At 43.0% G+C, this 26713-nt stretch overlaps 1 protein-coding gene across 1 annotated transcript; it reads left to right on the top strand.

Moving 5' to 3' along the window:
• Nucleotides 1–1422: 1422 nt before the first annotated feature.
• On the top strand, nt 1423–24733 carry LOC307238356 (uncharacterized protein; the record flags this gene model as incomplete). The annotated part of the gene is made up of 27 exons (XM_080011289.1): nt 1423–1464; nt 1862–1978; nt 2165–2230; nt 2566–2628; nt 2830–2865; nt 3035–3076; nt 3175–3258; nt 5865–5969; nt 6091–6252; nt 6622–6657; nt 11738–11915; nt 12112–12183; nt 12338–12445; nt 12598–12816; nt 12930–13094; nt 14607–14750; nt 15767–15929; nt 16186–16249; nt 16396–16470; nt 17334–17414; nt 18572–18676; nt 19841–19948; nt 20061–20192; nt 20820–20919; nt 21102–21290; nt 21578–21861; nt 24473–24733. The coding sequence occupies 27 exons, from the start codon at nt 1423–1425 to the stop codon at nt 24731–24733; spliced, it is 3201 nt and encodes a 1066-aa protein (XP_079867415.1).
• Between the last annotated feature and the right edge of the window lie 1980 nt (nt 24734–26713).

Genomic DNA, 26713 nt, shown 5'->3' with positions numbered 1-26713 from the left:
ATTTCAAAGCAAATATCTATCTACACTACTCTACTCTTCTCTACACTACTACATTTCCAACACATTAACGTTACTTAAAAAATTATATATTGGATTATATTGGATAATTATAATGTGGATTTATTTATAAGAGAGACATGCTCCATCTGGTTCACAGGGTAAAACAAAAAACAGGGACGGGATCTAACTCCTGCTTTAGTTGCTCATCTGTGATTCATTTGCTTTTTATCCTTGTAAATTATTATGACACCGCCTGTACTTTTTTTTGTAAAGTGTAATCAGGATATACATGCACCCATCGGCAGAAATACAAGTACAGTGGCAACGTTATGCCGTGTTATAGGCTCTGTTATATCAGGGTACCGGATAAAACAAGTACTTTTACTGTTAATAATTTTAGTACTTTTAAGAGCAATTTCTGCAGTATTTGAGAAGAAATGTCAATGTGTTACTTTCACTATTAAGAGTCATTTTTAGTCAAGGTGTTTGTATTATGACTTAAGTAAAATGTCAAGTACTGCATCCACTACTGCACATACACATGCATTTTGAGACACCTCCATGCACAAACCCATCGCTCCAATCTAGTTCAGATATATGGCCTACGGTTTAATTTACAGTACCTTAAGTAAAAGTAGTGAAAGCTACCAACACACACCTGAAACAGGTTCCACATTGGTCATCCGCACAAGTCATCTTCCTGGTCTGTCTTTGCTATGTCTCTATCTGCCTCTAGGGAGAAGCGCAGGGTCCGTGTCAAGGCAGAGACTGCAGCGGGTGCCAGTGTTTACCTGCAAAAGGTGCACGGGTATGAATTTACAACTGTTAATTTGCTCCGGGACATCACTTGACTGCAAAAAAATTAATCCATACATTGCCATTTAATAATTTGAACCTATTTTAATTTATTACATAGGTTACACAATATCCCTATGTTGTCCCTTTGTTGTCCTTCAAGTGTCGTTAGCATTATAAGCTTCCATCAAACAACTCCCACCAGGTCACATCAATATTGTGAATTGTAAATTTGGGAAAACAACCACTGTGTCAGCAATTTTCTTACTTGATTTGCCCCTCTTTTCAGGGGAGCCCAGGAAAGATAGGGGAGCAAGGCCTCCAGGGGCCAATGGGACAGCTGGGCCTAGAGGGGCCTGTAGGTGACAAGGGCCAAAGGGGCGCTGAGGGGCCACATGGACCGCAAGGACCAAAGGGATGCAGGGTTAGTCTGCATCAGGGTGATATATTGGCTGATTATTTTTATTCATTATTTTTTTTTTGGAAATGAAGAATATTATTGATTATAACAATAGTTCTATATTGAGAAAGTACTGACTTGTCTGTGCAACAATCTGTAAGCAGTATGTATAGAAACTCTCATAACATCAACAATCAAATGACCAGACAATTCTCCATTTTTAGGGCATGACCGGTGTTCCTGGTTTCACGGGTATTGATGGCACTCCCGTAAGTGAACTAAATAATAAGGCTTTCACGGCTCTTGTTTTTATTCTACCTGCGACAGCAGTAATCCATGAAAAAGTGAAACATACAAACCTCCAACTGTAGCGCTTTGGCTCCCCAGTAGCCGTTTTGATGGTGAAATTGAATAGTGTCTGCCCTCTAGTGGAGAAATAATGCAACATACCAATTGGGCTGGCTTTCACACCAAACTCTTGTAACAGTGGCATCTTAAAAATACCACCATCATCACACTAGTTCTCTGAAAGCATTATCTTCAGTTGCAATTAAAATCAAAATAGTAAATCTTTCCACCCAAATAATACTAATATAGTAATTCCCCAAATAATTTGGTTCTACTGTCACCTGTTAGCGATTAATTTAAGTGTGTGTTGCCGTTCAGGGCCACCCTGGGCCAGGGGGTGAGCCTGGCTGGCCAGGACTGGATGGTTGTAATGGCACACAGGGTCGACCGGGACTCCCTGGAGGTTCTGGTCGGGATGGCTTTGATGGACCTCAGGTAAGTGTAGCAGCTTCTGTCAGTTTCATATGTATGCCTTGAGTTTTCCTTTTGGATAAAGCCTTGGTGCACTGGAAGGAGCACTGGAAATATACTACTTATTTTATCTGTTAATTGTATATCATTTAGCACTTTTATGCCTGCTATCCAGTAATATGTTTATTTGTGTCACAACCTCCATTTCAGGGTTTTCCTGGACCTAAAGGCATTAAAGGGGAGCCTTTATATGACACAACCTTACCAGGACTTCCTGTAAGTCAAGATTCAAACAACAGTTCTGTTGAAGACATTTGGTTTCACTAAAACCTTTAGGTATTAAAATGTGTACATTGTCTGTAAGTAATCCATATTATATTGAGAGGTTCACATATTTTTCCAATGTCTTATTTCAACAGGGGGACCCTGGAACCCCTGGGAACCCTGGATTGCTTGTATGTTTTTTAATACCTTTTTTATTTGTGAAATGAAACATTTTATGAATAATATGCATCGTGGAAATAAAGTAGTAACTACTTAAGTCTTTGCTTTTTCAGTTTACTGTATAGTTTTTGACACTTTAACGCTGATGGATTTCTCTTTACTTTCAGGGTAGGCCTGGAAACACTGGGCCTAAAGGCAGAACTGGACCTCCTGGGCTGATTGGGCTTCTGGTGTGAAAACAGTTTCTTCTTGTTTTAAGGATATACTAACCAAATGCGTATATTGTATAATGTGTTCACACGTGAACTGTGTATGTGTGTGTGTGTGTGTGTGTGTGTGTGTGTGTGTGCAAGTGCGTGTACGTGTGTGTGTGTGTGTGTGTGTGTGTGTGTGCTTTTGGGTTCCTGCATACTCTTTGTTAACACATTTAGGGCCCTGATGGACCACAGGGCCGCAGAGGGCCACCAGTGAGTCAACTGCATTTAATCCCACACATTAACACCAAAACACACACACACACACACACACACACACACACACACACACACACACACACACACACACACACACACACACACACACACACACACAGCCACACACACACACTCTTACTATATCAACTCAATCATTTTTCAGGGTGACACTGGAAGATCCTTGGCAGGGGATAAGGGGAATGATGTAAGTTGATTTTCTGACACCGTAGCCTTATAAATGTAGATTTGTTTGCATTTTGTGTGTGAATGTCTGCAACCTGGTTAGCTCTCCTTGTCCTCTAGGGGGAGCAAGGTCCACCCGGCCCACCGGGACCGGAAGAAGTCAAAGAACTTCCTGCTGAATACCTACCACCCAAAGGTCACAAGGTGAAGAACCTCAGGAACCGTCCAGGACCAATGTAAAAAAACAAAACAAGAGGCCTTTGCCTCTTGTTCCTGCTGCCTCTTCGCCCTATAATTGGACGTTAATAACGTTGATATAATGAGAACTTTAAGTCAGACATTTAGAGGCAGAGCTGACCTCTTTAAGAATTTATTTTCTAGAGAATTATGGGGAATTTTTCGCAGTGTTGATCATGCCTTATGAAACGAAGATCCTATCTTAATGACTCTAAACTCAAGTTTATGAAAAAGAACAAAAAACAAACTAAAATATTTCAGACGACATTGTGAAAATCAAACTTGATAACTGCTTTTCATCATCTGGAAAATGAGTAACATTGATTGTAATTATATGACCTTTCAAATCACAAAAACCAGGATGTTTATCTTTTCGGGACGCAGCACATCATTCAACAGTTAAATAAAGCTTTTGGAAGCACTAGAGAAATTGTTTTGTTGGTGTGTGTGTGTGTGTAATTGCTCAGGGAGATGCAGGTTCTCCAGGACAATGTGGACCCAAAGGCATCAGTGTGAGTATATTCTGTGAAACCCATTTACTGTATGTTTGTGTGTGCACTGTAAAAATATATTTTAATTTGAAATAATACATACAATTAACACTGCCAGGTCACATCAACTAGTTTTATTTATTTTATTTTTTGTTTATTTAGTTTTAACAAAATTGATAATAGCATTCATCCAACATAATGCTGAATATTGTATTATAATGTTATAATTATATTATAATATTAGGGTATTCAAATCATTATGACCTAAAAATTTAAGGCATCATTGTCAATCATTGTTAAAAGTATTTATTTTATTATTTATTATGCCTATGTGCTTGTGTGTGTGTGTGTGACGGAGTCCACCCATTTTTCCGAATTTGGTGTGTCCCCATTAATGTCTTGCATGGAGTCTTCTGTGTGTGTATGAGAGAGATAGATAAACAGAAATAAAGAGGGAGAGATGAAGCTCTAAATTGCGTATATTCCTACACAGGGTGTTGGAGAGGACTATCAGAGAGTTAATGGAGAGAAAGGAATCCCTGGTTTTCCTGGAGCGCGTGTAGGTTACATGGACTTATTACTTAATACCCTCGCATATAAATGGCTACGGTTCCACAATGGTCACTTGTTTACTGTGTAGTACACCACCTAGCGCGTCCTACATTTTCACGTTCAGTGGAAATGATACACTATAGAGAATGACAATATACCTGAAAATGTAGTGACCAATTTTACTCACACATAATTATCTTTCCTGTCTTTAGGGTTCCTCTGGAATGCCTGGTAGACTGGGGGCAACAGGACCAGAGGTATTCCTCTCACCTCAATACTGTTTATCTCCCAGCGTCGACACATACAACACAGTTATAGATCATTATGGATAACTTTCATCAAAAATTCACCAACATAATGTCATTTTGTTTAGGGTCCCCGTGGAGACACAGGACTTCCAGGTCTCATTGGCATAATTGGACCAAAGGTGAACTATATATATACACAGACACAACTTGCATGCGTGCATAGGTGCGTGCGTGCATGCGTGCATGTGTGTGTATGCATGCCAGGAGTAAGGAGGAAGGAAGAGAGGAGGAAATGTTCATGTGTGTTTATGTGCAATTGCAATAAATCTGGCGATCAAATTCATTTCCCAGTAAAATAACGTGATTTATTACCCTCAAATTTGTTGAACACTGTAGTTATGCAATATTTGTTCCGTTATGGGCTTACCAAACACCTTATTACCAAGGAATCAGTGAGCTAGTCTAAAGTAATTTCATGAATTAAGGACTGATCCCTCTGATGAGAGCTTTTTGGATGAATTAAATGATTACATTCATCACTTTCAGTTGGGAAAGTATCCCTTGCTGCCCTGGGTGCAGGCATCTGAACACTAATAATATTTGTCTTAAAATACATACATGCCTATTGTAGAGGACCTAACTGTTGTTACTCCTGACTAGTATCGTTTGATTGCAAACTGCTGTTCTCAAACACATTTTATCTATGCTCCTACCTTGTCTATTTTGTTTTCCCCAAAAAAGGGCTATCCTGGAGAGTTAGGACTGCCCGGGCCTACACAATATTATGACGGAAGTGATGCTAGAGGTGAGACCGCAGCAATGACACCAGCGAGTAACCGCAAGTTCAGTCAGGAGAAAGTGCACGGATCGACATTTTGAGTGATGGGATCTTGGCCAACACAGTCTCGTTAATAGTGATCACACATTTACGCCAATGAAAGTAAACTGATAGACATCCAAAAAACAGGCAGCATCAGCAAATTAAACAATCAAATCTCTATGCTTTTATTCAGCTCCAACTGTGAAAATCTGTTTTTAGTTACATGTGGAAATTTATGTACTCCTTCAACCAAAAACAGACAAATTGCCATGCATCGCCATCAATAAAAGAATATGGTTATTAAGACGTCACTCAAATCTGACAAGGATTCACAAGATAGTTTTACTTTTGGTTTTATGCCTATGTATGACATATTATAGTGAAGACTTCCCGAGGAGTCCTTGGTTTCTCCCAGTCAACATTAATTCTAGTGTGAAAGCAATCAAAGCATTGTGCTTACAGGTCCTATGGGTGAAAGTGGGTTTCCTGGGTTGCCCGGCTTACCGGGTGACATGGGGGACATGGGCATGCACGGCCCCCCTGGCCCACCAGGACGAAGAACTCCAGGTGAGATGTTCAAACATGAAAACCATGACAATATTCGAAACCAGACTTCTAGTCTAGACATTTATTTAATTCTTCTGTGACCTCTGTGCTTGCCACAAACACATGAAATTGAACTTCTCAGATGCACCAGGTTGGCCCGGTCCACCAGGCCCTCCTGGCCCTAAGGGCTATCAGGGTGAACCAGGGAGATCTTACGGATTTGAAACCAATCTTTTACCGGGACAGAAGGGAGTCAAGGGTCCCCTTGGCGATAAAGGTGTCACTGGTCGCCCCGGTCCCCCAGGTACACCCCAATACATGATGCAAGACCTTTTAAGGTTGTGGCACCTACAGTAATGTCACCAGCATCACCTGAATTTCCTTGATCAAGAGTGTGTGTGTGTGTGTGTGTGTGTGTGTGTGTGTGTGTGTGTGTGTGTGTGTGTGTGTGTGTGGCATGCCTGGTTGGATTACATCAGGGTGTGGAGGTGAGATTTTTTATATTTTCTTTAGATTTTTGGAGAAGTTATATAGATTTGCTAATGACTTCATTGGACTTGAAACTTTATATTAAGCATTTCAACAACTTTAACATACTTTATGCAAGTCTTAATTTTTGGTACTCTGAGTGGTTCCAGAAATATCACCTGTGGTCTTTTGGTCTGTTATGCAGATTACTACTGTGAACCAGGCTACCAAGGAGACCATGGTGAGCAGGGACTAAAGGGAGAACATGGACGCAGAGGGGTTAAAGGACTTCAAGGTGATCTCTCTGCAATTGATTATCCCAAGGTCCACAAATGTCACACTCGGACTAGCGCTTTCTGTGTTAATTAATACATTTAAATGTGCGTTTGCGCTATTTGATATAGGATGGTTAAAATATATTGATTTATGTGTGCGTGTGTGTATGGGTTGATATGCTTTGTCCCTGTATATGTCCTGTAGGCTGCCTTGGGAGTTGTAACTGTACATTTGGTGAGGGAGAGATGGGTACTCCTGGTCCCGCTGGTTACCCAGGGCCTCCAGGTTATGATGGAGTTCCTGGAACTCAAGGACTAAGAGGTTGGGTTGGTGAGCTGGGGTTCAAGGGAGACCCAGGCCCAATGGTATGGAAAACCTGAAAGTTTGACACAGTGAAATGCATTAAAACAAATATATACTGTATATGTTCTATAAAATAACATCAATAAATGCAGACAGACACGCCTAGCATTGAAGTGTGAAAAATATAACTTTATTATTTCAATTTATTATTATTATTATTATTATTATTATTATTATTATTATTATTATTATTATTATTATTATTTTATTCTTTAATCTAATCTATCTTTTTTTCTGAAAATAAAGTATTAATATTTAATCTTTGGATGATCAACCTCAAAGGTTGAGGTAGAAAAAGATTATTAAAGTGAATTAAACACAAACACACACAAGGAGAGTGAAGAGGTTTTTATGGTGAGCGGGGTGTATTAACTATAGATTGAATTGGAGGGATTGCATTTGAATGCACACTAGTAGCTTCTCAGCTACCGGCAACTGGCGTATTTGCTTAATGTGTAGTAAGGTACAGTTCAACTGAACGTCTTCAACTCGTTCAACCCAGCATAGTGATCGAACCAGAGTTAAAAGCTGTGTTGGGCAGACTGCGGCTCCTGAGGACAGCGGACCGGAGGAGCAAGACACAACGGCTCAGGGGAAAGAGGAGGCAGTGTGCACAAGGACAGAAAAGAGGCAAGTGGGCCGGCTTGCTAGCTTGGCTAAAGGATAGCAACAGCCCATCTCTTCCGACACTCTTTCTGGCTAATGTCAACTCGTTACAAAACAAACTGGACCTATTGCGACTCAGGCTGAGCAGCTATAGAGAATTGCGGAACTGTTGTGGGTTTCTCTTAACAGAAACATTGCTCAACAACAACTTGCCAGACTCAGCCCACCAGATTGACGGGCTACTCCTCTTCCAAGACGACCTGTCGGGGAAATCTCAGTAGGGGGCCTCTGTATCTACATCAACAACGGCTGGTGCACAAAGTGTGGTCCTGTGAGCAGCCATTGTTCGAAATCAGTGGAATATCTATCGCTGAAATGCCGGCCGTTTTACCTGCCCCAGGAGTTTACAGCTGTGTATATTGTAGCTGTTTACATCCCCCCGAGTGCTAACGTTAGCACAGCACTCTGGGAGCAACATGACCACATCTGTGAGCTCTAGACCAAGCACCTGGAAGATCTTTTCATGGTAGCAGGGGACTTTAATCAGGCTAAACTGACGAACATTTTGCCATGCTTTCACCAGTATGTCTCCTTAGCAACCAGGGGAAACAATACGCTGGACCATGTGTACACCAACAGAGGGGAGGCGTACAGAGTGGTGCCCTGCCCCCCACCTGGGCTTCTCTGACCAAAACTCCATCCTGCTGGTTCCTCATCCTGTGCTCAAAGACAACAAGCCCACACAGAAGACGACCCCTGTGTGGCTCAGTGGAGCTGGGCCACACAGGGGACAGGGGATGCCAAATGACATCACCACCACCAGGAAAATCACCGTCTGTCCCAATCAGAAACCCTGGCTGAATGGAGAGGTGCTGTCTCTTCTGAAGGCACGGGATTCAGCCTTTAGATCTGGAGATGCAGTGGCACTAAGAGCAGCGAGGAGGAAATGGAGGCTCGCATCAAAAAGGCAAAGGCCACTTATGCCCTCAGGATACACAGTTATTTTTCTACCAACGCCCCCCGAAGCATGTGGAAGGGCATAAAGAGTATCACAGACTACAAAGGGAGGGATGCACAATGCCCTCGGGATCCATCTTTTCCTGATGCTCTGAACACCTTCTATGCCCACTCTGAGTCATCCATCCCCTCTCACAGCATCAGGCGAGCTGCCCCTCAGTATGTCTGTTGTGGATGTGAGGGGGACGCTGCAGAGGATCAATCCTTGCAAATCAGCAGGCCCGGACAACATCCCGGGTCTGTCCACTGCACTTTTTAATGCTGCTATTGTATGCGGCTAGTTTTTATGCACTTTATTTAAGTTTTTAGCTATTACATTGCAAATTGTATTTATTAAGCTGCTGTATCTGGGTAACAAATTTCGTTCCCTCATATTTTTAACATGTTTGAATGACAATTAACTAAACTGAAACTGAAATATTGGCATGAGCTTACCGGAGCCCCATCAGTTTACTGGCTCGCATCTTCTTGGATCACCATTGATTTGGCTTGTAGCCTCGTCTTGGATCCTGAATAATATCCCGGATCCCCGCATACTATTTCGTTAAGATGGCGAGAGGTGGCAAGGGTGTTTGGCTGATGATCCTCTGGTGGATTGGCCGGTTGTAGGTTGGTTGTTGTTGTCCCAAAAATAACTCGACTACTGGTGTTGTGTGGTGCTCTTCACTGGTTAAGTTACAAGACAGGAGCTTTAAAAGTATAGAAGTGTCCTTTTGTCCTTTTCAAACGGAACAAAGACAAACGAAAGGCTGCGTGGCAATGTGCCAAGACAAGTTAAGCTCTGAGTTAAATAAGTAGGGCTCGGCGGTGACGGTTGCTCGGTTGCCCTCGGCATCCAGATCAAGTCAATTGGCAACCATTTTGTGGCCTCTGGTTGCCCCCTTTGGCAACCATTTTTTAACATAAAAAACAGAAACAGCAAACCTGCCCCAAAATAAATACATTTGTTGCATTAGTGATATTTATATATTGCTGTTACAGTCGCAACCAAAACACTGCACGTGCGTTGGTGCGTTTGTTCACGTGCGCACCGGTGCGCATAGGCACCAGTGGATGGCAGTAGAGCAAGGTTATTGCAGTCAGGGATGCAAATAACTAGTTTTTTGGGCGAATGTTTCCTTTTTCATTACAATTTGGGTGACTTATGTGAATTGTCCAAAACCCAAAGAGTTTGAGGGGGTCTTGTGACCCATTTCAGCATTTAAATTTTTTTATCCGTCCAAGAGAACGATGCCATCCGCTATTAATTAACTAGTGGACTCTTTCTCTGATATTACATGAGATGCGGACACCATCAGGGTCCACTCCGGTTTGAAAGGGCTCGAAAGCAATGCTGCGTTCACAGGCTCGGAAAACTAATGAGTGTCGAAAGTGATGCGTTTAAGGAACCATTGGCTACCACCATAAGTATATTTCAGACCTTCTTTCACCATACATGGGTTTGTATCCCTGTACAGTTAACTAAAACTAAACCAAAACTACGTGTGAGCCCACAGCTTTCATATGGATAATATGTGAGTATAACATGTAGAGCTCTCCTGAAACAGAAACGGGTTTTTCAGAAATTCACAAATTCGGAGCAATAAACCCAAATTTTTAGCAGGTCAGTCAGCTCCTGTCTGTGGACGCTAAGGGGAGTCCAAGCTCCCCAAATGGGGCGGCAGCTTAATCACATTTTACCGTAACATTCCTAATTTTGTAATTTCCCGCCCCTCAGAGTCGAGAATAGTATCGTTCTTTACAAAATTATCTATTGAGAGACATTGTAGCGATTACACATTTATTGAATCATTGGATCAGTCTAATATTGCTCTTAGGGAAACACAGCTTAATGTTCCCGTGGCCTCACAGGGTTCAGATGAAAGGAAGCATATTCCCATTAAAGTTGACGGCCATCCGTTACAATTGTTATCATTTATAATAATACAGTAATATAGCAATGCAGTATTGTATATTTTTTATTTTGTATTTTAATATATACTGACCAGATACTGTATATCAACTTATGAATGTAAAACTCAAAAAATGTATCAAGGTTATTATTAAGTCTAGATTATTGATTATTAGTTTCTTCCAGTTTTTCACATAGCATTACAAATGCGTGAGTTTCACATCCAGCCACTTTACATTTTTTGTAGTGCACTTATTTTGCAGATATGCAGATTTTAACTACTATCTCTGCTGTACTTTATGTGCATTTTTTCTGCTGAAGGGCTTACCTGGATCTCCGGGCCAGAAGGGAAGGAAAGGTCAGAAAGGTGAATCCTATGGGACACACCTTAAAGGTGAGCATCTGCTACAGTACACTGTACACATTTTAGCTGTACATTTGAAGGTCGTAGCTCAAAATCAAAAATTCGAAATAAATGTGTTGGCCAGCTATTGGTGAACATACCAAGATCTATAATAGGTTATTTTCTTACATTTTTAATGGAAAGGAATCTTGTGGGTACTTTGCATTTGACTGAACCATCTGAATTTGTCTCATGTAAAGCTACGAAGGGTGACCAGGGCGACTCTGGACACCCAGGTTTGCCTGGTGTAGCTGGTAGAGCAGGAGATGACGGTCCTCCGGGACTTGTAGGAGACCCTGGAACACCTGTAAGTTGTTGTTGTTTTGTATTTACACAAGCACTTTTGCACATATCCATAGCCTCACAAGAAATGTGGCAGATAGAGGGCAGATTTTATTTAGCTTAGTTGTGTATGTTTTTATTGCCTGTACTCTCTCATCCAATGTCTCATACATTGTCTGCGTGAAGTGTATCTTGTCTCTTTGATGATTATGAGATTTGCTGTTACTTGCCCCACTTCAAATATATTCTTGAAATAATCATTTGAATATTTGCCTTGATTTAGGCTTTAAAAGTTGCAATTCACTGAAATGTCTACTTAATTTAGTCATTATTGCCTGTGACATTGTAACATTGACTGCATAAAATTGATAGAGATTGATAAGTAGATGAGATGATAAGTTGAGATTGATTGAGCAGCTACATATATTTGGTGAATTGTGAGAATAAGAAGTTACATTTCTGAAAACAATTTGTGTTTTGCAGGGTGCTGCAGAATCCCCCGGTCTGAAGGGTTACCCCGGTGCTGCAGGATCCAAAGGGTTCCCTGGGCGCGCTGGCCCCCCAGGGCTTGGTGCCCCTGGCCCTCGTGGACCTCCCGGACTCCAAGGAAACCATGGCAATCCTGGCACACCTGGGAATCCAGGGCGACCAGGCCCACCAGGTGAAAATCCCCCATGAGATCTGAGAATGCTTTTGATTGACTCATTGAAAGCTTCATTAGTCATCATCATCACTTTATGACAACACATATTTTCACATTTGTAATTCTAATTTAGTTTCCAATAGGAGGCTATTACCAAGCTTCTTTGCACAAAGCAGGTCAGGGGCTGAAGATGTTTTTGCCTTTGTATCCCCAGGTGAAGTTGAAGCATGCTGTCATGACATCTATGCCGGTCCACCTGGTCCGAAGGGTGAGGATGGTTCACCAGGTGAGTCTTCGCTGCCTGATTTTGCTAGTTTATTATACTGTTTATTATGTTTATAGTGTCAACAACCAAATTGATTTGTATGAACTCTGAAATGTATTACTATTTCCTGAGCTTAAATGAGACTTAATAAGACTGTTTTCTCATCTTCTCTCAGGTCTTCCAGGTGTACCAGGAGGCGATGGTTTCCCAGGAACCTCTGGCGACCCCGGACCTAAAGGCATGAAAGGAGATGATGGGCAAAGTGGTGGGATTGGATTACAAGGTAACGTCCCTTCAAAAATGTTTTATGCTATACTGTGAACCTAAATAATGTCTCCTATTTTATAGTCCAAGTTGGCTCTTTGTTAGATTATTTATATTTTATCTGATTGAACATATTTAGTATACAGTATAAACCAGCTTATTTGGTTTTAGGTCCAACAGGTTACAACGGAGACCCAGGCGACCCTGGACCAAGGGGAATAAGCCTGGATGGACCTCCAGGCCTTCCTGGGAATCCAGGACTCCCAGGAAGGAAAGGTGCTCCAGGAGATCTTCGCACCCCTGGACCTGGTGCTCCTGGACACCCCGGTCGTCCTGGGGCACCAGGGAAGAAAGGACTCCTTGGTGTTCCTGGAAACCCTGGGTCACCAGGTGATTCTCAAGCATGCTCACACACGCACGCATACAGTGTTTACATTTTCCTCTTATTTCATTCGGTGATTAATGACTGTAATAACTGTATGATGAATAAAACACTATTACAGGGGTACAGGGTGCACCAGGTGGATCGGGTCACAAGGGAGAGCCAGGATTCATCGGTGACCCTGGACCCAATGGCACACCAGGACTACAATGCACCGAGAGTGATTTGAGAGGCCCTCCTGGCCCGCTGGGAAGTCCAGGAAACCCTGGACCAGCGGGAAGACAAGGTGAGTCTATTACTGTAAGACAATCCGAGGTTTAGCCCATGGAAGTTATTGTTCCCAGTAGAATTAAAAATAAATATTTAACAAGTTTTGTCTAATAATACATGTTCCATATCCAAGTACTTTTATCCATACGCTACGCAGTGGCTATGCGATCTGATTGGTTTTGTTTTTGTTCGGCATGACTTTTAGGTTTTCCTGGTAGAAAGGGTTTGCCTGGAGACACAGGCCCACCTGGCCAGGGGCTGAAGGGTAGACAAGGTTTCCCTGGCCTGCCGGGATTTCCAGGCTCAGTTGAACTCAGAGGCCCTTCTGGGCCCCTGGGGGACCACGGATTTGACGGCACATCAGGACGGAAAGGTTAACCAGTGAGCTGTTTGGAACAAAATGTGAAATAAAATAGATATATTATGTATCACAGGGCTTGACATTAAGCTTTTTACATTAAGCTTACATTCTGGCAAGTGGCTTTAAACTTTATTAGGCTTAAAACTTAGTAAGTTAAGATTTAGTTATGTGGAGGTCTCAGGAAATATGTTTGGTCCCTTCTCCACCTTGCTCAGTGGTGTAGGTTTCGTTTTAACATTGGTGGGGGGGACACATTAAGCAGGGGGTCTGGGGGTCCTCCCCCAGGAAATTTTGAGCCTCACTCTGCATTCTGGTGAATTTTTATGCTCCAGTATGTGCCTTTTCTGCATACATTTATGGTTGAAATGTCTATTTATGTGAATTAAAACACAATACTTTTTTTATTTGAGGGGAAAATGTACGTGTTCTAAATATTGAGGGGGGCTTATCCCCTCCACCCCCCCCCCAAAATCGACCTCGCAAAATGTAATCTTGGCGAGTAAACAATAACTATTTAGAGGTATACATCTCTCCAGCGAACACAGCTAAATGAGAATTCTAGCTGAACCATTCAAATGCTCTTCACTCCGTGAGAAGACAATGGAGCAAGAAAAGTATTGGGAATAAAACATTTGAAACAGTAGGATAGCAGACCTGCCAACCTGCACGCATTTTGTGTACCAACCACGCAATTCTTGGTCAAAATACCCAGGTACGAAGTCCCAGCTGAAACTATGCAAATATATACTGTATATTATTGTAATTTAATTACAGAAATCAATAAATTAAAAAATATTATGATATTATGATCCAATGGCCCTCCAGGTGACATTGGATAATTAGCAACGGAATATTATACACCGACGCTGCATTGCTGAGGTAAAATGGGAAGTGGGGGAGTAATAATCACAAAAATGTGATGTTAATGTTACGTTATGTTAACATTAAAACAAGAAATGCACCAATCTGTTTTCAGCTTGATCGGCCATGACCGGTGACCGGCTCTTGGGCAAGGGTTAATGTCAAGCCCTGTATCATATCATGTATTATGTGTCTTATATATGCGGTACTCTTACTACATAAATCCAATGTAAGATCAGTCATGATCGTATTTATTGTAAAAACTGAATAAAATCTGTCTTGTACTTGTCCTAATTCTCTGTCAAGGGGAAAGGGGCCTTCCTGGCAGAGTGGGGGCAGGCGGTTTAACAGGTAGACCTGGACCTCCAGGACCCAGAGGGAGACAGGGAGAAGTAGGCTTTAATGGGCTTCCTGGGCTGACAGGAGATCCAGGATTACCTGGGCTAAAAGGTAACTTTCAAAATGCCTTTTCCTCATTTGCTATTGTCATGACAAGGATTCAGCTCAATCTGCTGCCATCCATTCAGGTTCCCGTGGTCCACCTGGAATGCCTGGACCCCTATCTCAAGAGAATTTAACTGCAGACAAAGGGCTCCCAGGATTTCCAGGACACAGGGGATTGCCAGGTGGTCAGGGAAGTCAAGGTAAAGTCAAAGTCATCCTGACATTGCAAAAATATAATAATTTCAGACCACCACCCATTGATGGTGAGTTTAAAGAAGCAAATACATCTGGTCTCTCACCTAGTTATGAGATATTTCCTAAATACATTTAGATATAATGATTTTGATAAAATCCTGTCATGTTAAAACTTTCACCACGGTTTTCTTTTTTCACAAAGCCATTATGAGCATCGGAAATTAATATCTTAGATCAGTGGTTCTCACCATTTTTCATATCAAGGACCCTCATTTTCATACACATTAGGCCATCAACCCCAATCTGAGAAAATATGTATTTATGTTAGATATGATTTAGGTCAAACCTCCATAACTATCTGTAGTATATTTCATACACATTAGGCCATCGACCCCACTTGATAAGATTTTGTCCCCGGACCCCAATCTGAGAAGATTTGTATTTATGTTAGATATGATTTAGGCCAAACCTCTATCACTATCTATAGTATATTTAGGGGGAAAACAGTGAAACTGTGATGAAAACACTCATTACGGTCATGTGTATTCTCTAACGGTGCTAATATCTTGTAAAAGGTTAAACTAGTATTAATTTTGCTGGGGACCCTCAAACCTCTTGAAAGACCTATGGGAGTCCCCAGGACCAACATTGTGAACCATTGCCCAAGATAAATTCAGTCAGTCACAATTGGTACAAATTTATTTGACACAGATTGCAACACAGTCATGAATTTTTTTTCATCACTCAAAATTGTGTTTAATCATCTAACAAAGAAATGGCAAAGAACAACAATGTCAGTGATGCCTTTTCATTTTTGTTTCTCATAGGGTTCAAGGGTATAACGGGTCCTCCAGGAGATTCAGGGTTGGATGGCTGGTCTGGTCCCCAAGGTTTAAGAGGACACTCTGGCACTCCAGGTAGGGGGGGGATATCAGGCCCTCCTGGGCATCCTGGAATCAAGGGATTCCCCGGACCAGGGGGACACCCAGGGCAAGTTGGAGAGCAGGTACAAAACATCTTTATTCGATTAATTAATTACTATTAGATGATTTATGTCGAATCATCAACACAGCATGCTGATAAACCATTTCAAACATTCATGTAATAAGGTCCTTTAAATATATTTTTATTTGAGTCATTATTATCTCTACCACTGTGCCTTTAAGGATACATTGATGGTTTTACCATATTCTCAATATCCTGCATCTTGGTGTACAAAGTGATGCTTACTGTATATGTGTTTCAGGGTCAAACGGGTCTCGCGGGGCATCCCGGCAATCCAGGCCCACCTGGACTCCCAGGGGCCAAGGGTGAGTGGACAGAAAGGGTGGATGGGGGTTTACAGTACCTAGTGACTTTTATCGTGTTAGCAAGAGGAAAACACCTGGGGTCTCTGAGGAAGGATGTTATAAGAAGAGGCAACCTACATGTAAGTATCCATCCAACTCTGTTCCAGGTGACCCAGGAGAATCTTTCTCACAGCCAGGCCCACCTGGACCCAAAGGAGAACCTGGGGAAAGGGGAGCTGGAAGTGAGTGTAGGGAATGCCTGAATCTTAGTAGTCGGCCTTGGGCAGAGAATGAACATTTAGCGAAAGGGGTGACATGTGATCAGCAAAAATACTCCTACTACTACTACTAAAATTGATAATTGTTGTTTAAATAAGTTAGAATTGACAATTCTTCTGTCTATAGCAACTCATGGCAAGCCTGGAGACCCAGGAGACCCGGGACCAAGGGGATTCCCCGGACAGCCAGGACAGAAAGGGATTGCTGGAGATCTAGGAAGGGAAGGCGGACCAGGTAATGCAGTAATGAAATCAGATCAAGCATTCTTTAGTTTCAAAGGGGAAATAGACAACTTTTTTGTTTTTACTTATCATTATGAAGTTAATGTTGATTGTAGTGTAATGGCTATAGAATAATGACACCATCTGCATTTAGATTGGGTCCCTATAAGCCTATTTCACTATGCAATCGGATTGCCATTGGGTACGAATCCCCAGGAAAGTGATTGATTTACGGCATTGCGTCACAGGAAGTGCGTCAACCAATGCACAACCATTAGCGGAAATGGCAGACGGTGAAGCAAGCAAACGTTATAGTTGTTTTTAACCAGAAAAACCGTAGCTCCCCCGTTTACTTGTATTTGTTCATAGGCCAGTCTTGCCCGTTCCAATATGGCAGCGGCGCTGACGTATCACAACAATGGGCCGAAGCAGTCAATGCGGCGCCTATGTATATGTTAATGATTGCGCAACCAAAGTAAATAAAATGTAACTAACATTGTGACAATTTCAATTCACCTCTTTGTTTGTGAACTTCAAAAATTCAATCAACATATAGAGTTATGTGTTTCTGTCTGCAGGTCTAACTGGTGGTCATGGCCTACAAGGTCATCCAGGTTCTCCAGGCCCTCCAGGTGACATTGGTGCACAGGGGCCATATGGTCCACATGGCCATCCAGGACCTCCAGGTACTAACACATCCCTGTACCTCTGAATAAGCTGGGCGCAACAAGCCTTGCTAATATGTTATTTTGAGAGCTGCTGACTCAATTCTCAAAATATTTACTTGTTTCCTTAGCACAGCTACCATACCCTGGTAAAGAATTTAGAATTTATGAAAGTCTTTTTCAATTCAATTTATGAATCAATGTCTTAATTAATTTAAATCAGCCATATTTTATTTTGTCAGTGATATTATTCTGCGAATGTTCCAATTCTGTTTTACTATTTCCGACTATCAGGACCTCCCGGGCCCCCAGGTTTGGATGGGCTCGATGGGCTGAGGGGTCCAAAGGGGATGAAGGCAGCTAGAGGTGTGATAAAAAGGTCCTTTTAGGATGTGTAGGGTCCTTTTAAGAGGAGTTAAGATTCTCAGAAATGTGAATCAGTGAAATGTAAATAGTGACCTGTTTTTTCTACCTAAATACTGTATCTCTTGGTGGACTATCAAATAAGCTTAATTTTTAAATAACTTTTTTTTAATACACAATGAATACATATAAATACAAATATACTGTACATACAATAGCACACTGCTTACATGTGTTATGTGTTGTGTGTTCAATATCAAGGCCTAGATATGCCAGGGCCACAAGGCCCAGTTGGTTTTCCAGGGGTCAAAGGCGTCATAGGTCTTCCAGGACCTTCAGGAGCTGCCTATCCTGGACCTAAAGGTCTGAGAGGACCACCCGGTTACCCAGGTACATTAAACCAAAGGAATCTTAAGTTAAACAAAACAGACCAATATTTTAAAAAAATAACGATCTTGCGATTAATTACTATCTAGTTATTTTGCTTTAACCTTAAGGACCCCCAGGTTATCCTGGTGTTCCTGGCTCAACCAGCTCAGAATGCTGCGACCTAAGTAAAGGATACCAAGGGATTTCCGGAAATGAAGGATTTCCAGGGCCCCCAGGGCCTCCAGGTCTGTCTTTGTATCTTTCTATTCATGACTGAAGGTATGTGTGTTTGCATTTTTGCATCTATAAGCTTTGTTCTGAGGTCATGATTGCAAATTGCTGCATGCTATTGTGTTTCTGAACCTGTGTACATCTTGTGTGTCGTCATGTATTTGAAGGCCCTCTTGGAGATCCAGGCTTTCCAGGTGTGAGCATTTCCTCCAAAGGAGACCCAGGACAACCCGGTCTTCCTGGGTTACAAGGCCGTAAAGGTGACAAGGGGCTCCCAGGAAGCCCTGGACTTCCAAACTACCTCAGCCTTGGGCGAAAAGGTATACATTGGTATTCAATATTTCTACAATGAGTCCAGGAGAAACAGTGGGTGCTCTATAATTATATCACTATGTCCGCCAAAAAATCATCAGCAGTGATCTCCTAGGGCCGCGATGCACTCGTGGATAAAAAAATTTCCCTGGAAGATCAACTTTGGGACATTTTATCTGCGGATCCAGAGTGGACCCCAGAGATTTTACGCAACAACAACAATGGAGCCGCTGTTCCACGACACCACGGTAAACGTGGCGGCATTCGGGTCGGAATGAGGACACAAACTTACCGTCCACCTCTGCCAAGCATCATTCTTGCTAATGTTCAGTGAAGCCAGATGAAGGATGCCGTAAGAAGCCATTCGTCCAGCCGAGTCCTTCTCCGTGTTCCGCGCCAACAGGTTGGAATAGTCTGGGAAATCCAAGGGTGGAGGCATCTGCCTCATGGTAAACAGCCGCTGGTGTAATTCCAACAACATCAAGACTCTCTCCAGCTCCTGCTTGCAGAACCTGGAACAGTTGACCATCTCATGCCGTCCATTCTACCTCCCCTGGGATTCAGCACGGTCATCATTACAGTGGTTTATATTCCACCATCGAACCTGTATGATGTGTATGAAGACTTTAGAACAAACATCCCGAGGTGGCTGTTGTGGTGACTGGGAACTTTAACAAGGCGATCCTTAAAAAAGTTCTGCCTAATTTCCATCAACACATCACGTGTGCTACCAGGGGAGATAAAACTATGGACCACTGCTACACACCATACAAAAACGGATACAGGACCGTCTCGCTCCCTTCTTTCAGGAAATCGGATCATTCCGCTATTTCGTTACTTCCTATTTACAAGCCGTGCATCGCGCGTGGAACGGTAGTGACGAGGGACGTAAAGCGATGGTCAGACCAATCAGAGGCCGCCCTTCAGGATGCTCTTACTGACGGGACTGGGACATGTTCAAAACAAGTTCCAGTGACGTCAGCGAGTTCACGGAAGTTGCTACGAGTTCACGGAAGTTGCTTTATTTAAAACAATAATGTATAGCCATGATAATTAAGACTTGATCCCACTTTGAGTTTGGCCTATGTACTGTAGCTTGCACTGAGTTGTCACAGAAGCTACCTCCCAGGTGTATTTCATTTTACTTTAAATGATGCTCTGTTCTTTGACAGGCGAAAGGGGCCCTGTTGGCCTCAGAGGTCCAGATGGACCCAAAGGTCAACATGGTGTCCCTGGTCCCAGGGCTTACAAAGGAGAACAAGGCCTACCTGGAGACAGGGGTGAGTCCCAGACAGTCCTCGGCAGAAGCCTATTGATAAAAGTTTACAATTATATTAGAGAGTTACCATGATTGGAGCGCTGTATGATTGTGTGATTAATGTGTCTCTCCAGGGCCCAAAGGTCACCGCGGTGATTCCATTGTCGAACGACCACCAGTCGGAATCAGAGGAGTTCAGGGGCCGCGGGGCAGCCCAGGTCCTGATGGTTACCATGGCGACATTGGTCCTCCAGGGACACCAGGACGTAAAGGTTATTACAATTTTTTAAATGTATGTATAGTGTCTGTTGCTTTGTCTCTGCATCAATTTGTTCTTTCTTATGTATTCAAGTTGCATATTTATTTGTATTACTGAATTAATTTTGCATTCTGAACATCATACAATTAACTGATACTCAACATTTCAAGCGTGTCTATTATTGTCCGGGTTGGATTTATGATGGAGGACCGTTCCCTAGTCCTGAACTTTGAATTTTAGCTTCTTCCTTCAGTTGAGAGATTTGTGGATCCTCTGAGAAGGTTAAACTGCTGCAAACATTAAATCGATGGAAACAAATCTCCTTAATGCTGTAAGATAATAAATAATGGCCACAGGGGTTGTGCGGTCCTGTTCAAGGGTGTGCAATATGATGAATGGATGAATGTTAATAAATGTATGGGAATGTGGTGATCAGTTTAGTGCCCGTGTAGGGGTTTAAAAACTCCATTATTGATATATACATTACTTTCAATTATTTGAATATTTTTCTTGTTTGTATCCTTAATATCCTACATGTGGAATTATTGTGAAATCTGCAGCACTGAGAGTGAGAAGAACGTTTTAGTCTATGGGCAATCATAATGTATCATCTTGTGTGCATTTTCCATTCTAGGTGACAAGGGACCTGACGGATCTCCGGGACTGCCAGGGACCTCTGGCCCTCCTGGTCTCGACGGCACTGTTGGTGACACAGGAGAACCTGGGCAGCAGGGGTTCATTGGGGCTCAAGGTCAACCATCACACATTATTGATACATACATAAATTACATCAGTGGAATTTGAAGTTCGACGCACATCACCAATATTTTAAATATAAAAAGTAAGACATCAACACGTTACGTATGTTTCTTTTTTTCCTGGAACATTGTTCTTCCTGGATACATTCTGCGTCCAGGTCCCCCCGGTTTACTTGGTGAGCCGGGAGAGCCAGGCCGAGGGGGGGCGCTGAGACCCGGATTCCTGCTGGTTATCCACAGCCAATCGGTGGTGGTACCACAGTGCCCCGACGGCAGTGCCCAGTTGTGGGTGGGATACAGTCTGATATATCTGGAGGCCCAGGAGAAGGCTCACACACAGGATCTCGGTAAGGACTCGCTGAAGTGATGCGTTTTTATTTAAAGCTCAACCATTGAGAAACTTACGTCTGCTGCAGCTTCTCCCTGTACTTAAATGCAGTCCAATAGGGCAAAATATCACAATATTGTCAGTCGGAAAAATCTGATGGACTGCAGCAATTGCAAAAAGTGGTTTTAAATTAAGTGATATACAGTAACTGCTGTTCAAAACATGTTTTTGCTATTTCCTTTTCTTCAGTTCTGTTCTGTTCTGTGATCTTCTCTTCTCTCAACCTGCCCTCCCTCTCCTCCTCAGGTCAGGCCGGCTCATGCCTGCCTGTTTTCTCCACCATGCCTTTCTCCTACTGCAACAGAGCGGCCTGCCACTACTCCAGCCGCAATGACAAGTCCTACTGGCTCTCCACCACTGCCGCCATACCCATGATGCCCTTCTCAAGGAGGGAGATCATGTCCCACATCAGCCGCTGCGCGGTGTGTGAGGCGTCAGCCCCTGCCGTTGCTGTCCACAGTCAGGACCGAGCCACTCCTGTGTGTCCGCCTGGCTGGAGGAGCCTCTGGACAGGCTACTCGTTTCTCCTGGTGAGTGTGAAGGATCTTGGTTTGTGTGTGTGCGTGTGTGCGTGCGTGCGTGCGTGCATGTGTGTGTGCCAGAGATGTGGACTTGAGTTGACTCCCGTCACTGTTTTGATGACTTGCAACTTGACTTGACAGAAAATAAATTACTTTAGACTCGACTTGTACTTGGAAGTTAAAGACTTTTGACTTGACCTGACTTGAGACATGATGACTCGAATGACTTGCTTGTGTTCACTTTCATTCACTGAAACCTCAAACTAAAACCTGTAAACAAAAAGGTGCTTTGGTTCGGCTCGGTAGTCCCCCTCACCTTATGTTGTCGCAGCTCGTTAGCAGACGGCCAAATGTTGTAGTAATCCATGGTTCCATCGTGTATGTCACCATTGGTATTGGTTGGCGAAGCACCACGCTCCTCCACGTTTGCTTACATTCGCTCCCACATGCAGATAATGTAAAGCCCGGTAACTCCAAACGACGTCACATATTGTTGTAAAGCTATTCTGCCGCTTATTTGCAACAAAGTGATAGTATACATAGTGAAACGGTATAAAAGCCCGACCGATATCAGTCATTATTTGACGTTTTTGACTACATCGGGATCGGCAGTTATACAGCCAATGTGTGCCGATTTTGAAGTATTGGAAGTATAATAAACAAAAAAACATTGATTATTTATCCTGTACTTATCCGTTTCACACTACTTTTAAGTTACTCACTGAAATTAGCGCAGAAGTCCGACTAGGCATTATAAATCCATCCATGTTTGTTTACACTTGCATTTAGACAGGACACAGCTTTTAAGCGATTCTGCGTTCATTGGAAACTCTGATAACACATTTGTTTCGGAAGTGATGATGCGTCCACTGGAACTCATAAACATAAATAAACTTTTTTTAATATATATATATCTTTGTTTCCAATTTTTTATCTATGAAAAAGTTCTTTGTGTCTTAATATTTATTTATTTGTTTGGTTATAAGTTAAATGTTCTTAAAATATAAGGTTCTCAAGTCGATTCAAAAATGTTTGCACTTTTTGACAAAATACTGGTCAAAACATGGGTGGCTGGCTGTCAGTATTTCATTATTGTTTAAAAGTGATGGGAAGGGAATATTCTTTTAATTGAGAAGAAATTAAGAAAGATATAAGATTTTATAAAGTTATTTGTTTTTTGTTTGATTAAATTTATTTTACAGAATAGCAATAATTATAATACAAATTCAATTCATTGTCATACTTTTTTGAACAGGATAGATATATTGGCCAATAATATCATAGCACCTCAAAGCAGTGGAAAGGGCCACGAAGCCCCCGAGCTCTGCAGCCACGTAGACACCCGACGGCTGCAGGAAAGCCCCGGGCCCCCAAAGAAGCCAGAGGGCAGTGGAGCAACCCCGACACCCGGCCCCAAGGAACATAACTCAGTCCCAGGGAGCACGTGGAGACCCCGCACCCCAGGGGCGCACACATACAACCAACCCCTAGGTGCTGGCACAAGATGCAGCTGCAGGCACGGGCCCCAGGCACGGACCGCAAGCCCAGATCCCGGCCCCGCGCCGACAGACTGACACCCCGCCCGAACCATCCACCCCGCAGCAGGCCAGCGAGACCCGATTTCCATCCACGCCCCGCGTAAGGGCGAGGCCTGCCCCACCCCAGCCGACCAGACGCCCCACCCGGCGTGCCCATCCACCTAGCAGAGTGTGCTCAGCATGGGGCACCTGGATGTTAGCCCCCCCCCTCCAGCCGATGCCAGCAGGCCGCCAGATATACGGGCCCTCCGCCAGCCCCAGCACCGGGGATGCCTGCCGCAGAGAAGCCACGCAGCAGGAGCAAAAGGCCGACAGCCGCCCCCCACACCACAACCCACACCCACAACAGCAAGCAGGGCCCCGTCCAACCATGCCCCCACACCGACCTGCCAGCGACCGGCCACCCCGGAAAACCCCAGTGCTCAATGTGTGGTGTTGGCTATTGCAGTTAAAATTGCGGGGTTTGGGGGTGCGACTCCTTCAGGCAAGTCAGACCCAAATCACTCGGACCCCTCCTGTCCCGCAGACCCTGTTCTGGTGGAGTGTTGTTCGGAGTAGGATTGGTGTGCGAATGTATGTGTTCTAAGCTAATATGAGTGGGATTACAATTTCGGGACGGACGAGAAGCAGGAGCTGGGGCAGGAGCGTGACAGGCAAGATGGCAGCTGCCCGCCGCATCCCCACCCACATAGCTTGCACCCCACCCATCCCGCAAGCCCTAGGCCTATTGTGTGCTGCATGTGCTGAGTATGAGTTTTGGCACTGGGAGGAATAGGCAAATATTAGTATATTAGTAATAGGTGATATTTAGTGTCCTCATAATCCGAGAGGATTTAATGCTCTTTTTCAAGTATTTATAAGTAATTTTTAAAATGTAATACTGTATGATAGTGCTGTAAATAGTGCTTTATATCTACGTAATTCATCCTAATCATGTTTTTAAAGGTTTTTCTAGATTATTCCATAAACCACCTATACCTGTGTCTGATCAGGGGCGAGAGCAAATTTGTGTTTGGAGGGTTTGGATTCAAGACAAGTGATGCGAAAATGTTCGTTCATACAACTTTCGATTTACTCCCCAGCACATGGGAGCAGCGGATGAAGGCGGGGGCCAGTCTTTGTCCTCATCTGGAAGCTGTCTCAAGGATTTCCGGACGCACCCTTTCGTAGAGTGTCAGGGTGCGCGTGGCACCTGCCACTACTTTGCCAATCTCTACAGTTTCTGGTTGACCACTGTGAGCCAGGGCAATCAGTTCCTCATCCCTGAGCCTGGAACCATCAAAGCAGCCGAACAGCAGCGACTGAAGGCCAGTCGGTGCCATGTCTGCACTAGAGAAGCATAAATGTCAAAGGTCAAGCTCCCTTTTTAATCATTGCTATTTTTTATTTAATCATTTATAATTTATATATGACAATACACTAAACTGCCTGGGGCTCAACTGTATAACTGCCTGCTTCTGTTTCCAAGTGCAAATGATCACAGTACAAGTTCAAAGTATTTGAACTTTCTCGACCAACTACATTTTGCACTTAAATTGTCTTGACTTTGTCAAGATTTTCGGAACCTCTTCATGTTTTGCAGTGGCTCAGGAGAGAGAGCGGGTCGTCTAGTAATTGGGAAGATTGCCAGTTCGATCCCTGGCTCCTCCTGGTAGCGTGCTGATACAGAGACTTAACCCCCTACAGTAACTGCTCCCTGGGCGCTGCAACTTGGCAGCCCACTGCTCCTAGGTACGTCAGTGACGAGGATGGGTGAAATGCAGAGAAATGCATTTTGTTGCCTCAGTACTTGTACTCTGTGTAATGACAATTAGTGGAATCTAATGTTTTAGCTGTCACTACCATTTCATTTCAATGGTGTTATGTCTGGTAGTCAATATGTTTGATAATAAAAAGATGTCCATTTTGTATTAAGCAACAAATACTTTTTCTCTTCAATCTCACAACTGGAGGCCCAGAAATAAATGAGCGATGATATGTATTGGCTTTTGTCAACAAGGTTTTGAGGTCATTAATTCAGAGTTCCTTCGCATAGGGCATTATGTTTTCAAGCTATTATGCACTGTTAGTTAATTTGAATTGACTTAACTTTTACTTCACTTCACTACTTCACTTCAGATCGTGAAATACAGTATACAGTTTATGCAAAATATTTGAAAATGTAAATATTGAGTCATTCAGAGTGCGAGTGGCAGTAGCTTAAAGTAAAAAAAAAAAAAAAAAAAAATCTTCCTGCATGCGATTCATATTCCCAAGGCAGGGGGAGAATAAATAATTCTGACAGGATGCAGGAGTTTTTTTTCCGTAGCGGGTTTCAAGTTCATATTTATTTATTTCTCTCAGACAGAACCCAAGTGACAATCAGAATACAGTACTTCTTTTTTTCCTCAAACATGTTTTTTTTCCCATTTCTTTTTTTAAATTTATGACGCAAAAACAAGAGAACACTCAGTGCAATAAGACAGAGGACTCTGACAGTGTGGTGCTCTCTCTACCTTTTCACAGTGCACGTTTATACACACAAAAAAAGATTGTACATCATCATCGTTATTACATTTCCAACCTCCACCCACCAACATGGAAAGGGCAGACAAAGTGAACTTCTCAAAACAATCATTTTGAAGGAATTGACCTGCATACAGTGAAGCTTGGCACACACACTTGCACGCGCACACATCTCTCTCCCTCACAGAAACATACAGTAAAAAAAAGCACAGAGGGCTCTCTGTAGTGTTGGGTCTCGGGGGGCGGGTGGGGGGTGGTGGGGGTGGTGGTGGTGGTGGTGGTGGGGGGGGGGGACTGCACTTGCACTTGGAGGGTTTAGCTCATCGATCAAACCCCATACTGTTTTGGCAATGCAGACATTGCATTTCATGTGCAAAAAGAGAACCAATGCAGATGATTTACGTTGGAGGTTGAGGTAGAGGGAGAGAGGAGGGGAGAGGGGGGACACTTACTGTATGTAACCAGCCTGATTAAATGTGATGGAGGATGATGAGAAGTGCAATTTTTCCGTTTGTTTGTTTTTTTTCTCGTTATTTTCTTACAAAGCCTTAAACACCTGGAGGTCCTTGTGCAACCCCTGTCCTTTTGCCTGGCTAGAGCTGTCGCCACGCATTAGGTCCTAATATGATTTCATCTCCTCCACGGTTGCCAATGAGCAGCCAATTGGCTCGGAGATACGTATACAGCCAATCACAGATGACTGCATGTCCCAGACAGCCTTCCCCCTGAGGCCTTACCACCATGACCAATAAATGATAAGTTGCATGGCAAAGCTCTGCTAATCTAACTTTTTAAAAATATATATATAGCATAATCTT

Source organism: Zeus faber, assembly GCF_960531495.2.
Source record: "Zeus faber genome assembly, chromosome: 12".
NCBI classification, from domain to species: Eukaryota; Metazoa; Chordata; class Actinopteri; order Zeiformes; family Zeidae; genus Zeus; species Zeus faber.
The sequence above is the reverse complement of the archived record's forward strand: the minus strand, read 5'-3'. Positions and strand labels throughout refer to the sequence as shown.